At 37.7% G+C, this 14,558-nt stretch overlaps 1 protein-coding gene across 4 annotated transcripts in view; it reads right to left on the bottom strand.

The window, feature by feature from the left end:
* Window positions 1-530: 530 nt before the first annotated feature.
* Window positions 531-14,558, bottom strand: part of LOC144959179 (inositol oxygenase-like) — an 18,225-nt gene continuing 4,197 nt past the window's right edge. For 2 of the 4 annotated variants that reach the window (XM_078891713.1, XM_078891714.1), the window contains exons 2-5: window positions 13,478-13,694; window positions 9,471-9,650; window positions 6,246-6,503; window positions 531-4,173 (exon numbers count right to left, since the gene is read on the bottom strand). In XM_078891713.1, coding sequence (XP_078747839.1) covers window positions 3,925-4,173; window positions 6,246-6,503; window positions 9,471-9,650; window positions 13,478-13,657 — 867 coding nt within the window. In that variant the 5' untranslated portion in view covers window positions 13,658-13,694 and the 3' untranslated portion in view covers window positions 531-3,924. Of the gene's footprint in view, window positions 4,174-6,245; window positions 6,504-9,470; window positions 9,651-11,849; window positions 11,987-12,511; window positions 12,547-13,477; window positions 13,695-14,558 lie in introns of those variants that run through there. The other 2 variants (XM_078891716.1, XM_078891715.1) reach the window with 2 other exon arrangements.

The raw sequence follows: 14,558 nt of genomic DNA, 5'->3' as shown, positions 1-14,558 counted from the left end.
AGGGTCAGGACAAAACCAAGTAATCTCATTCCAAGACAACGACAGGAAACAATTGGAAAACGGGTATGGGGGGGATAGAAGACACAGCATGTACCTCCCTGCCCACTATGAGAGGTCAGGATCCCCACCCAGTGGTATGGGGGGATAGAAGACACAGCATGTACCTCCCTGCCCACTATGGGAGGTCAGGATCCCCACCCAGTAATATATCATGAACCAAACGTACACAGGTAATGAAGAATGTTATATTTAATAGAATACATATGTATGTATATATATATATATATATATATATATATATATATATATATATATATATATATATATATATATATTCAGAATATATTTCCGTATATTCCTTCTTCATTTGTAAAATCTTTAACGAATGCAGTGAGATTTGCGTCTTGAATCAATAATACATTTACATAGAACAGATTGTTTGTACCATATCATATTATATATACTCTGTTACTGAATAGTATCCTATTTGACTCTCTCTCTCTCTCTCTCTCTCTCTCTCTCTCTCTCTCTTTCTTTCTTTCTCTCTCTCTCACACACACTTACACACACACACACAAACACACACAAACCAAGCATTTATTACTAATTTTCTTTAGTCCTCATTCTCTCTTTCTCTCTTTCTCTCTCTCTCTCTCTCTCTCTCTCTCTCTCTCTCTCTCTCTCTGCGTCACACATACAAACACACAAACACTCACACAATCCACACACTGCTACATAAATAAATAAGTAAATTAACAAATACCATTTTCCAGCCCATACCAAGTACCTTTTATAACAACAACAACTACAAAATTAAGAACTTGGAGCGTAAACAATTATAGAAAGACGTTATATACAAAGTGTGCGTAACACAATACAATATAATAACAGCAGAATTTAAAAAAAAATTATTTATAAACGCACTTCTGGATTTATGCATTCCGTAAAGGAATATAGATAATTCATCAAACAAGATGTCTGATGTCAACAGGGATCACTCATGTTGTCACAGTGAGATGTCATCGTCTAGGCATTCCCATGAAGGAATATAGATAATCTATCAAACAAGATGTCTGATGTCGACAGTTATCACAGGAAGACTAAACATCGTATTGAAAATAACAGAGAAATGATTTACAAGGGAAAAATATCTGTTTGTCTGTTTGTTTTTAAGGGTTTTACGGCGTTTGCAACACATTTCGGTCATATCAGCGCCAGTAAAAAGGACGAAAATTAGATAGTAAAAACATTCTAGATGTACAATTAAAAGGACTTGAGGAAAAAGTAAGACAAAGGGGAAAAGGTTCAAACAGGGAACAGATGTAAATTCCAAGAGCACATTATCAGTGTCCTTCGTTTGAAATTACCTAAAAGTCTCACTCAGACACCAGCACAAGCCTCCACTGAAAGGAATACACTCAAATGTTTACAGATCATAGATTAAAAAAAATAAAAGTACATAACAGAGAGATGATTTACAAAGAAAAAAATGTCATCTCCCAAAACTAATTATACATTTGACTGTTTCCCTCTCAGTCAGGGTTTCCGGCCAGGGCCAGGACAAAACCAAGTAATCTCATTCCAAGACAAAGACAGAAAGCATGTTGGAAAACAGATTATATATGGGGATAGAAGACACAGTATGTACCTCCCTGCCCACTATGGGAGGCCAGGAACCCTACCCAGGAAAAATATCTCATTCCAGGGAAGAGACGTAATTAAAGTAACCCGGAAAACAGGTGTAGGGGGTCAGAAGACACAACACGTGACCTCCCGCCTGCCCATCATGGAAGGTCAAAGACCTCCCCTCCCACCACCAATATGTACTTGTATCAATAAAGCAATAATAGGCTTCAACAGTCGTGACGTCACATCCCCCGTAATGACGCATAGTAACTTAATAACTGGTTCTAAACTATCGGAACAATGGCGGACGTCCTGATGAAATATTTCTCCGACGAGCATAAATGTGTATCCAGAGAAGAAAAACATTATAAATCTGATCATGTTTTGACTTTTATACACTCTGTTCACATGACATGTGAAAAAGTTCTCGCCAACATGAAGAATAAAAAGTATCGATTTTCTTTGTTTAGAACCAAGCTGCTGGTTGCTGGGCGGACGTGACGTCAGACTATTGAATCCTGTTAAGCATAGAAGCATTGTAAATTCTATAACGAAAATGCAATTTCATATTCCAATAACACTTCATATCATTTTTTATAAAACAGTGTTATACATTATCAATAGAAACCAAATAAAGATAAATTAATGTAAAGCTTTTAAAGAAACACAGAAACACGCTCTACAGATAGTATGCGCTTGGTTAAGACGCTCACAACATTGCCATCCGTAAGTTAACGGACCAAACACACAAAACTATGTGTAATCTTGAACGTTAAATTCTGGTTAATACAGTTAAGTGAGAATTACTCATAAACGCGGATGCTAAAAAAAAAAAAAAAACAATAGCAAAGGCCTGAGTGGCGTCATCTTCATTTTATCTATAGAAATAATGCTGAGGTTTTTTTTCACACTTCTGGTTGTCTACAGTTCTATTTTTTGCCAGCCAGAAAGGTGAATAATTTTCATCACATCTGGTCAAGAATTCTGCGACTGGTTACCGTTACATTTAGGTTTGCGTTACGGTGACAGTTATTCACGAATCGTTTTGCCAGCCAGAAAGGTGAATAATTTTCATCACATCTGGTCAAGAATTCTGCGACTGGTTACCGTTACATTTAGGTTTGCGTTACGGTGAGTTATTCACGAATCGTTTTGCCAGCCAGAAAGGTGACTGCGTCTCACCACATTCGACGACACGATAAATAAAATTTAAAAAATTGAGCTTTTATATAGCGCAATATCCTCTAAACGAGATCAAAGCGCTTGACAAGTGGTCCTTAGCCAACAGCAACACTTAACACGTAGAACAAGACATGACGCCTGTTAGGCGATATTACAATATTTCTTTTTCAACAAGACAACGCTGTTAACGGCCAGGTACTCATTTTACACCTGAGTACGGCGAGAGAATGTGAGTAAAGAGTCTTTTCCAAGGACTCAACTAGAGGCTCGAACCCAGGACCTTCCGATCCGAAAGCGAGTAGTGTCATATAGCACTAGACCACAGCGACATGTAACATGTAGAACGAGACATGGCGCCTAGGCGATATTACAATTTTATTTCCGACAGAGACAACGCTGTTAACGGCAAGGTACTCATTTTACACCTCAGGGGCAACCTTGCCTTTAGGGGGAAACTTCGCGGATATAAATTTGGACCAGTTACAGTAAAAATAGCTTCGTATCAATTATTTACTTTGATACACAGTCAAGCTTTTTGATACAGAAAAATATCTGCGACCAAGCTAAGATTACTGAAAAATATTCCAAATAAACAAATGTAAAATTTCAACTTAAAGCAAACCTTAAAACAATGTTTCCTCTTAAATCAATATTTCCCCTTAAAGCAAAGTTTCCCCTGAAAACAAAGTTTCCCCTTAAAGCAAAGTTTCCCCTTAAAACAAAGTTTCCCCTTAAAGCAAAGTTTCCCTTAATTAAAACAAGGTTTACCCTTAAAACAAAGTTTCCCCTTCAACAAAACTTCCTCTTAAAACAAAGTTTTCCCTTAAAGCAAATTTCCCCCTAAAACAAAGTTTCGCTTTAAAGCAAAACTTCCCCCTTATAACAAAGTTTTCCCCTTCAAACAACGTTTCCCCGTTAAACAAAATTTCCTCTTAAAACAAAGTTTTCCCTTAAAGCAAATTTCCCCCTAAAACAAAGGTTTCCCTTAAAGCAAAGTTTCTCCTTAAAACATAGTTTCCCTTTAAAGCAAATTTCCCCTTATAAAAATGTTCCCCCTAAAGTAAAGTTTCCCCTTAAAGCAAAGTTTCCCCACTTGACGGCATCTTAAAACCGCCTTCACCATTTAAGCACTTTGGGTAGATACTGCTCGCACAAGCTCTCGTAGTAGGGTCGGATTTCCTCGATATCCGGCATATCCGGGGCTTTGGTGTACAGGTCGAATTTGTTGAATTCTCGTATCCATGGCAACATCTCCTGGTCCTTGTTGTTGGCCAGATGGCGGTAAGCGTCGCAGGAGTGGTAAGGGTAGAAGGAATGGAATCGGATCATGTACAATGCCTCGTCTGGGAGGGTGGCCTTGTTGGCCTGAGGAATGAAAACAATGGCCATGATCTATAGATAGTATGAAGTTGACGTCACCCGGGTCTTTGTTATTGCTTTTTGCCATCCGCGTTTATGCGTAATTCTCACTTAACTGTATAATCCAGACTATAACTACACATAGTTTTATGTGTTGATCTGTTATAGATAGAATGCGCTTGGCTAAGAAGTTCACAACATTGTCATCTGGAAGTAAAACGGACCAACACACAAACTCTGTGTAACCATGAACTTTTATAGTCTGGTTAATACAGTTTAGTGAGAACAACTCACACACGCGGATGGCAAAAACAATAACAAAGGCCTGAGTGACGTCATCTGCATACTATCTATAGTCTGGTTAATACAGTTTAGTGAGAATTACTCATAAACACGGACGGCAAAAAAACAATAACAAAGACCTGAGTGACGTCATCTTCGTTCTATCTATTGTCTGGTTAATACAGTTTAGTGAGAATTACTCATAAACGCGGATGGCAAAAAAGCAATAACAAAGAATTGAGTGACGTCAACTTTATGCTGTCTATAAATAGTATGCGCTTGGCTAAGAAGCTCATAACATTGCCATCCGGAAGTATAGCGGACCAACACACAAAACTGTGTGTATCCATGAACGTTAAAAGTCAGGTTAATACAGTTCAGTGAGCATTACTCATAAAGGCGGATGGCAAAAAACAATAACAAAGACCCGAATGACGTCATCTTCGAACTATCTATATTCCCTTTCCATGTGCTCGAGGTCATTGGTCACATTGTAAAGTGTTCATAGTTTGAAAAATATCCAACGTCACAATTGGTCATTTTGCTCAGCGTGACACATGGGTATGTTTACAACTTTCAAACAAAGCAGTGTAGTTACATTATTTGTTAAGAAATATCCAATACTCTTCACCAGTCGTAACGTCACTTCCTTCCTAATGACGCATGGTAACTTAGTAACACTGGCTCTAAACTATCGGAACAATGGCGGACGCCCGTATTAAATATTTCCCCGGCGAGCATAAAAGCGTATCCAGAAGGAAAGAAACACATAATTTTGATCATGTTTTGACTTTTACACATTCTGATCACAAGACATATGAAAAGTTCTAGCCATCTTGAAGAATAAAAAGTAATGATTTTCTTTGTTTAGAACCAAGATGGCCGCCGTTGCCGGGCGGCGTGACTTCATGCTACTGAATCCAATTGGTCATTTTGTTCAGCGTGACACATGTGTATGTTTACAACTTTCAAACAAAGCAGCGTAGTTACATTATTTGTTCAGAAATATCCAATAGTTGGAGAGCAACAAATCATGTGATCGATGACTAGGTTGGACGAAAACAATGACTATAGATCGCTCCCATTTATTGAGAACTACTAATAAAATGACTGGCTAATAACAATAACAACGAGTTGAGTGACGTCAATTTCGCTCTATCTATAGATAGAATGCGCTTGACCAAGGAGTTCACAACATTGCCATCCGGAAGTATAACGGACCAACACACAAACTCTGTGTAACCATGAACTTTTATAGTCTGGTTAATACAGTTTAGTGAGAACAACTCACAAACGCGGATGGCAAAAACAATAACAAAGGCCTGAGTGACGTCATCTGCATACTATCTATACCGTCAAACCAGTCTGGTTTAAAAAAAAACAAAAAACAACACAACACTAGAAAAAAAATAACAACAAATTAAAAAAAAAGCCAAAACAAGAAAAATACCAAAACCAAAAACAAAGTGTGCAATACATCTCCTCACCCCCCCCCCCCCCCCCCCCAAAAAAAAAAAACAACAAAAAAACAAAAAACAAAACAAAACAAAACAAAAGAAACAAAAACAAAAAAAAAAAACAAAAAAAAAAAACAAAAAAAAAAAAACAAAACAAACAAACAAACAAAAAACAAATAGCAAACACAAACAAACAAAAATCCCTCCCCTCCATAAAACAAACAAAAACAAAAACAGAAACAATACAAAACCAAAATATAAAAAATAATAATAATAATATTTTTTTTTTAAAACAGAAAGAAAAGAAACCAAACACGAAACCCCATCCCCTTCCCTTACCTTGAGCACACGGTACAGATACTCATCGTGTCCCCACGAGATGAGCACATTGTGTAGACCACAGTGAGGTGTGTACATGCCGTACTCCGTGTTGTACTTGGGGTTCTTCACATCCGGGTTATCCTGGAAACTCTCCACGCCGAACACGATGGACGGGTCGGGGGCACAGCCCACCACAAACGTGTCCCCCACCGTGGCCCACTGCGGCTCCCCCCACAGATGCATGATCTTGCCGATGTCGTGGATAAGGCCAGTCAGCTGTGGACACGAGAACGAGGGTAAATTGGATTCAGTAGTCTGATGTCACGCCGCCCGGAGTATTCGGCTTTAACCGTAGCCATCGTAAAGTTACAGCCTGACACTGACCAAAAAATGACGTCAAAATGCAAGTCTTTGGCCACAAAAGAAAACAAATCGTGAATTGTATTCAATAGATAGTTCGAAGATGACGTCACTCAGGTCTTTGTTATTGTTTTTTGCCATCCGCGTGTATGAGTAATGCACACTGAACTGTATTAACCTGACTATAAACGTTCATGGATGCACACAGTTTTGTGTGTTGGTCCCTTATACTTCAGGATGGCAATGTTATGAGCTACTTAGCCAACGCATACTATCTATAGCCTGACACTGACCAAAAAATGACGTCATCTGCATACTATCTATAACTTAACGATGGCTACGCTTTAACTCGTTCCATACCAGACATTTTCAGGATTTTCCCCAAAACTTCACACCCAACTAACACAAAATAGCTTTTTATCACTCAAACACAATGGCAGTAAGGTCTTGCCATACATCATTTCTTTAGCAAAACGTGCTCTACAACACACTGTTCATTTTCTGTAAATTTTATGATGTACAAAAGAAATTTGATTTTTTTTAAATGTTGGTTGTATCGTAAAGAATATGACGATTTTCCTATAGATAGTGTGCGCTTGGCTAAGAAGCTCACAACATTGCCATCCGGAAGTATAACGGACCCATACACAAAACTGTGTGTAACCATTAACGTTTATAGTCTGGTTAATACAGTTTAGTGAGAATTACTCATAAACGCGGATGGCTAAAAAAAAAAAACAATAACAAAAACTCGAGTGACGTCAACTTCATTCTATCTATAGTTGGTAAGGAGAGGGTAAAGGTGCGAACATTACAGTGGACGACAGGGGCAGCGTGGCTTAGTCGTACGGTCTTTGCTTCCTACCCGAAAGGTACCGAGTTCAATCACCCGCCGCTGCGTTGTGTGGCCTTGAGCAAGTCACATCGCCCTAGCTCACTTTGCGGTGGTGCTCTGCGGCTCACGCCTGGGTTATTCCAGTCTTCCCTTGGAATAGACCCTAAAGACAAATTTCCCCTTAGGATGAATAAAGGGAATTAAAAAAAAAAAAAAAAGAATTTAAAACTTTGGAACAACGAAGGGCAAGCAATCCAAACCGACAAGGCTCTATCGCGTATTCCACAACCCTGTAGCAATCCCACCAAACAACCTTCGTCCAGCAACGACGAGATCTCGAACAAGGAGACGACACGATCTAAGATTCAGAGTGCCACGCTCCCGAATACAAAGCCATGAACATTCGTTCTTCCCCTCTTCTATAGATAGTATGCGCTTGGCTAAGACGGTCACAACATTGCCATCCGGAAGTATTACGGACCAACACACAAACTCTGTGTAACCATGAACTTTTATAGTCTGGTTAATACAGTTTAGTGAGAACAACTCACAAACGCGGATGGCAAAAACAATAACAAAGGCCTGAGTGACGTCATCTGCATACTATCTATAGATAGTATGCGCTTGGCTAAGAAGCTCATAACATTGCCATCCGGAAGTATAACGGACCAACACACAAAACTGTGTGTATCCATGAACGTTTATAGTCGGGTTAAAACAGTTCAGTGGGCATAACTCATGGCAAAAAGCAACAACAAATACCTGAGTGACGTCATCTTCGAACTATCTATAGATAGAATGCGCTTGGCCAAGGAGTTCACAACATTGCCATCCGGAAGTATAACGGACCAACACACAAACTCTGTGTAACCATGAACTTTTATAGTCTGGTTAATACAGTTTAGTGAGAACAACTCACAAACGCGGATGGCAAAAACAATAACAAAGGCCTGAGTGACGTCATCTGCATACTATCTATAGATAGAATGAAGTTGACGTCACTCGGGTCTTTGTTTTGTTTTTTGTTTGTTTTTTTTGCCATCCACGTTTTTGTAGCCTGACACTAACACCACACCAAGACCCATATTTAGACGCCATTTATAGGTTTTTTTTACCGCCTAGTGAGTTGTCTTTAGTAGTGGTCAAGGAAACGAGTGATCCCATCGGTTGTACTGTTGAATACAACTCACGATTTGTTTTCCTTTGTGGCCAAAGACTTGTCTTTTAACGTCATTTTTTGGTCAGTGTCAGGCAATCAGTTTACGAAGGCTACGGACAGGGTCTTCGTTTACGAAAGCTCCGGACAGGCTCTTAGTTTACAAAGGCTGCTGATAGGCTCTTAGTTTACAAAGGCTCTGGAAGGCTCTTAGTTTACAAAGGCTGCTGACAGGGTCTTAGTTTACGAAGGCTGCGGGCAGGCTCTTAGATTACAAAGGCTACGGACAGGCTCTTAGTTTACGAAAGCTGCGGACAGGCTCTTAGATTATAAAGGCTGCTGACAGGCTGTTAGTTTACAAAGGCTCTTAGTTTGCGAAAGCTCCGGACAGGCTCTTAGTTTACAAAGGCTGCTAACAGGCTCTTAGTTTACAAAACCTGCCGACAGGCTCTTAGTTTACAAAAGCTGCTGACAGGCACTTCGTTTACAAAAGCTGCTGACAGGCACTTCGTTTACAAAAGCTGCTGACAGGCACTTCGTTTACAAAAGCTGCTGACAGGCTCTTAGTTTATAAAGGCTACGGACAGGCTCTTAGTTTACGAAGGCTGCGGACAGGCTCTTAGATTACAAAGGCTGCTAACAGGCTCTTAGTTTACGAAGGCTGCCGACAGGCTCTTAGTTTACAAAAGCTGCCGACAGGCTCTTAGTTTACAAAAGCTGCTGACAGGCACTTCGTTTACAAAAGCTGCTGACAGGCACTTCGTTTACAAAAGCTGCTGACAGGCACTTCGTTTACAAAAGCTGCTGACAGGCTCTTAGTTTACGAAGGCTACGGACAGGTTCTAAATTTACAAAGGCTGTAGACAGGCTCTTAGTTTATGCCAGTACTCACGTGGAACCAGGGCTTGTCAGGGTGGCACTTCCTGATGGCCTCAGCTGTCTGGTAGGCGTGGAAAGAGTTGGGCAGATCAATGTCAGGGTCACTCTCGTCCACAAGCTCGTTGAGGCGTTCTAGAATCTCCATGATACCCATCTCCCCGTGGTTCAATTGAAGCCAGTGATCCATACGGCCCTGGGGGAAGGGGAGAGGGAGAGAGAGAGAGAGAGAGAGAGAGAGAGAGAGAGAGAGAGAGAGAGAGAGAGACAGAAAATACAAGTTTAAAGAGAAAAAATACGATTATAAACAAAATAGTTGAATATGGAAACAACTGATACTGTATTGATCCTATGTGTTTAGGTAAAATACTCACAATATCCGCCAGCCAGATAAAAAAAACAACAACAAAAAAACCTCAAAACAAACAAAACAATTTTTTGAAAATAAATTAATCCAATAATTGAATATATAAATTATAAATGAATGCGTGGATGAATCAATTAAGATTTATATGCATGAATTAACTATTCAATTAATCAATTAATTTCCATTTATTTATTCTTTCATTTTTCAAAAATGAATAAACCATTAAGGAAGGAATAATTCGTTTAAAAGTAGTCTAGTAGTCTAAATTATTCCTAGATGTGTTTTGGATTTCAATAAAAATATTCATTACATTGGATAGGAAATGTCATCACAATTTGAAAGTCAAAAATCAAGGGATACGCGATAGGAATGCGTTACCCCACCAGGACTGTGTATGTTTTGTTGTTGTTGTTTTTGTTGTTTTTCGTGTTGTTGTTGTAGTTGTTATTGTTGTTGTTGTTTTTGTTGTTTTTCGTGTTGTTGTTGTTGTAGTTGTTATTGTTGTTGTTGTTGTTGTTGTTGTTCGTGTTGTTGTTGTTTTTTGGGGGGTTTTTTGTTTGTTTGTTGTTTTTTTTTTTTACGACAACTACAATGCTACTAGTGGGATCTTGTGTGAGTGTGTCTATGTCAATATTGTATTGTTATAAATGTGTAACCAAATGACAAATTGCCACTTTTTTTGGGGGACAATAAAGATATATTATTATTATTATTATTATTATTATTATTATTATTATTATTATTATTATTATTATTATTATTTATTATTATTATTATTATATTATTATTATTATTATTATTATTATTATTATTATTATTATTATTATTATTGTTACTATTATTATTATTATTATTATTGTAGTTGTTGTTGTTCGTGTTGTTGTTTTTAGGGTTTTACGATGCCAAAGGCCTACCTTGACTACGTCTGATTTGTGTGTATGATGAGTTTGTCAATCTGGTAGGTTTTGTCTGGGACATTGTGGATGCACAGATGCACACGAGTATCACTGGAAACTGTGATTTAAGAGACGAAGAGTCTTTTCCAAAGGAACCAGTTTTGTGCCGCCTGATGCGAGACTTGAATCAGAGACCTGTAGACCTGATCAGAAGACCACAAAACCCCACAGCCACAACCATAATCCATTGCCAAAACCTTCTTCTTCTTCTTCTTCTTCTTTCTTTCTTTTTCTCTCCTTCTCTTCTTTCTTCTCTTTTCTTCTTTTCTTTTTTTTCTTCTTCTTTTTTCTTCTTCTTTTTTCTTTTTCTTCTTTTCTTCCTTTTCTTCTTCTTCTCTCTCTTCTTCTTTCTTCTCTTCTTCTTCTTCTTCTTTACATTTTGCATTGCATTCGTATCCGTCTTGCTTCTAATGCATCCTTTCCAATGCATCCTTCTTTTCTTTGATCGGCTTGATCAGTTCTGTAGCTGATGCAATACCTTCTTCATAAACTCTTCATCTTCTTTCTTCTTTTCTTTTTCTTCTTCTCCTTCTTCTTCTTTCTTCTTCTTTCTTTCTTCTTCTTCTTCTTCTTCTTTTCTTCTTTCTTTTCTTCTTTTTATTCTTCTTCTCTCTTCGTTTCTTCTTACTTCTTCTTTCATCTATCCTACATTTTTCGGTTGCACTATTTTCCGTTCTATGAATACCGTTGCTCATAACTACCTTGACATAGTCCACAGTTTGATTGGGTGCAATGATTGTAGGTTTGATGAATACCGTTGTCATAATGAAACCTACATTGACAAAGTCTACAGTTTGATTGGTGTGCATGAGTTTGTAGGTTTGATGAATACCGTTGTCATAATAAACCTACATTGACAAAGTCTACAGTTTGATTGGTGTGCATGAGTTTGTGGTTTGATGAATACCGTTGTCAAAACCTACATTGACAAAGTCTACAGTTTGATTGGTGTGCATGAGTTTGTAGGTTTGATGAATACCGTTGTCATAATGAAACCTACATTGACAAAGTCTACAGTTTGATTGGTGTGCATGAGTTTGTGGGTTTGATGAATACCGTTGTCAAAACCTACCTTGACAAAGTCTACAGTTTGATTGGTGTGCATGAGTTTGTGGGTTTGATGAATACCGTTGTCAAAACCTACATTGACAAAGTCTATAGTTTGATTGGTGTGCATGAGTTTGTAGGTTTGATGAATACCGTTGTCAAAACCTACCTTGACAAAGTCTACAGTTTGATTGGTGTGCATGAGTTTGTAGGTTTGATGAATACCGTTGTCATAATGAAACCTACATTGACAAAGTCTACAGTTTGATTGGTGTGCATGAGTTTGTAGGTTTGATGAATACCGTTGTCATAATGAAACCTACATTGACAAAGTCTACAGTTTGATTGGTGTGCATGAGTTTGTGGGTTTGATGAATACCGTTGTCATAATGAAACCTACCTTGACAAAGTCTACAGTTTGATTGGTGTGCATGAGTTTGTGGTTTGATGAATACCGTTGTCAAAACCTACATTGGCAAAGTCTACAGTTTGATTGGTGTGCATGAGTTTGTGGGTTTGATGAATACCGTTGTCAAAACCTACATTGACAAAGTCTATAGTTTGATTGGTGTGCATGAGTTTGTAGGTTTGATGAATACCGTTGTCAAAACCTACATTGACAAAGTCTACAGTTTGATTGGTGTGCATGAGTTTGTGGGTTTGATGAACACCATTGTCAAAACCTACCTTGACAAAGTCTACAGTTTGATTGGTGTGCATGAGTTTGTAGGTTTGATGAATACCGTTGTCATAATGAAACCTACATTGACAAAGTCTACAGTTTGATTGATGTGCATGAGTTTGTAGGTTTGATGAATACCGTTGTCATAATGAAACCTACATTGACAAAGTCTACAGTTTGATTGGTGTGCATGAGTTTGTGGGTTTGATGAATACCGTTGTCATAATGAAACCTACCTTGACAAAGTCTACAGTTTGATTGGTGTGCATGAGTTTGTGGGTTTGATGAATACCGTTGTCAAAACCTACATTGACAAAGTCTACAGTTTGATTGGTGTGCATGAGTTTGTGGGTTTGATGAATACCGTTGTCAAAACCTACATTGACAAAGTCTACAGTTTGATTGGTGTGCATGAGTTTGTGGGTTTGATGAATACCGTTGTCATAATGAAACCTACCTTGACAAAGTCTACAGTTTGATTGGTGTGCATGAGTTTGTGGGTTTGATGAATACCGTTGTCATAATGAAACCTACATTGACAAAGTCTACAGTTTGATTGGTGTGCATGAGTTTGTAGGTTTGATGAATACCGTTGTTATAATGAAACCTACCTTGAAAAAGTCTACAGTTTGATTGGTGTGCATGAGTTTGTGGGTTTGATGAATACCGTTGTCAAAACCTACATTGACAAAGTCTACAGTTTGATTGGTGTGCATGAGTTTGTGGGTTTGATGAATACCGTTGTCAAAACCTACCTTGACAAAGTCTACAGTTTGATTGGTGTGCATGAGTTTGTGGGTTTGATGAATACCGTTGTCAAAACCTACATTGACAAAGTCTACAGTTTGATTGGTGTGCATGAGTTTGTAGGTTTGATGAATACCGTTGTCAAAACCTACATTGACAAAGTCTACAGTTTGATTGGTGTGCATGAGTTTGTGGGTTTGATGAATACCGTTGTCAAAACCTACTTTGACAAAGTCTACAGTTTGATTGGTGTGCATGAGTTTGTAGGTTTGGTAGACGTGGTCTGGGACGTTGTGGATGCGGAAGTCACGGAATTTGGAGGCATCTTTCTGTTCTGGCCGGAACTCGGACGGGTCCTCCAAGACGATTTGGCCACTGGTGGGCTGTTTGTCTACTGTCGTCATGATGACTGGGAACTGTTGTGGTGATGGAATCTCCTGGCTGTGGAGGAGGAAAAGGAGGGAATTTCACTTGATTTATATCATAATAATAATAATAATATAATAATAATAATAATAATAATAATAATAATAATAATAATAATAATAATATACAATAATAATAATAATAATAATAATAATAATAATAATAATAATAATAATAATAATAATAATAATAATAATAATAACGTTACAGTTCAATAATATTTTATTCAATAATTTCTTCGTTTTAAATTCTGACCTCATTCCGAAAGGCATGAACCCTGACATAGATCTAGTTGTCCAGCGTTCCATTATATTATAACAAGCACGGGATTTCAACACTCTCAAATCGTTGAAAGACACTGAACATTTTCCATTCAGTTTCTATTCTATTTTATTTGAAATTCTGACATCCTTTATATAAACACATATCTAAATCTTACGGTTGACTGGCGTCAAGAATATTTCATGCTTCATTGACTTTCATGATCCAATATCTAAAAAAAAAATCGATAAGTATTGAATTGTAAGCTTTGATTTAATAGACGAACACAGATACTGTGGTGAACGTTTCGGGTTACCCCTTTATCAACAAAACACGTTGAATGAAGCACTAAGGGCGAATGAGATATATTATGTGTGAATGGAGAAGTTAAAGTGAATAAACAAAAACAATTCATTATATTATATATTGATGTTTATTTTAACACACATACACACCATTACACAAAGTGTCTTTGGGTTTGTTTGTTGTTTGGGCGGGGGGGGGGGGGGTGAATTATCAATTACTCTATTTATTTATTTATTTATTAATTTATCTATTTATTTATTTATTTATTTATTTATTTATTTATCTATCTACTTATTTATTTATTCATTTATT

The sequence above is a fragment of the Berghia stephanieae genome, chromosome 13, assembly GCF_034508935.2.
Source record: "Berghia stephanieae isolate SIO BIC M18660-M18661 chromosome 13, UCSD_Bste_1.3, whole genome shotgun sequence".
NCBI lineage: Eukaryota > Metazoa > Mollusca > Gastropoda > Nudibranchia > Aeolidiidae > Berghia > Berghia stephanieae.
Note: the sequence above shows the minus strand (reverse complement) of the source record. Positions and strands in the feature narration are given on the sequence as shown.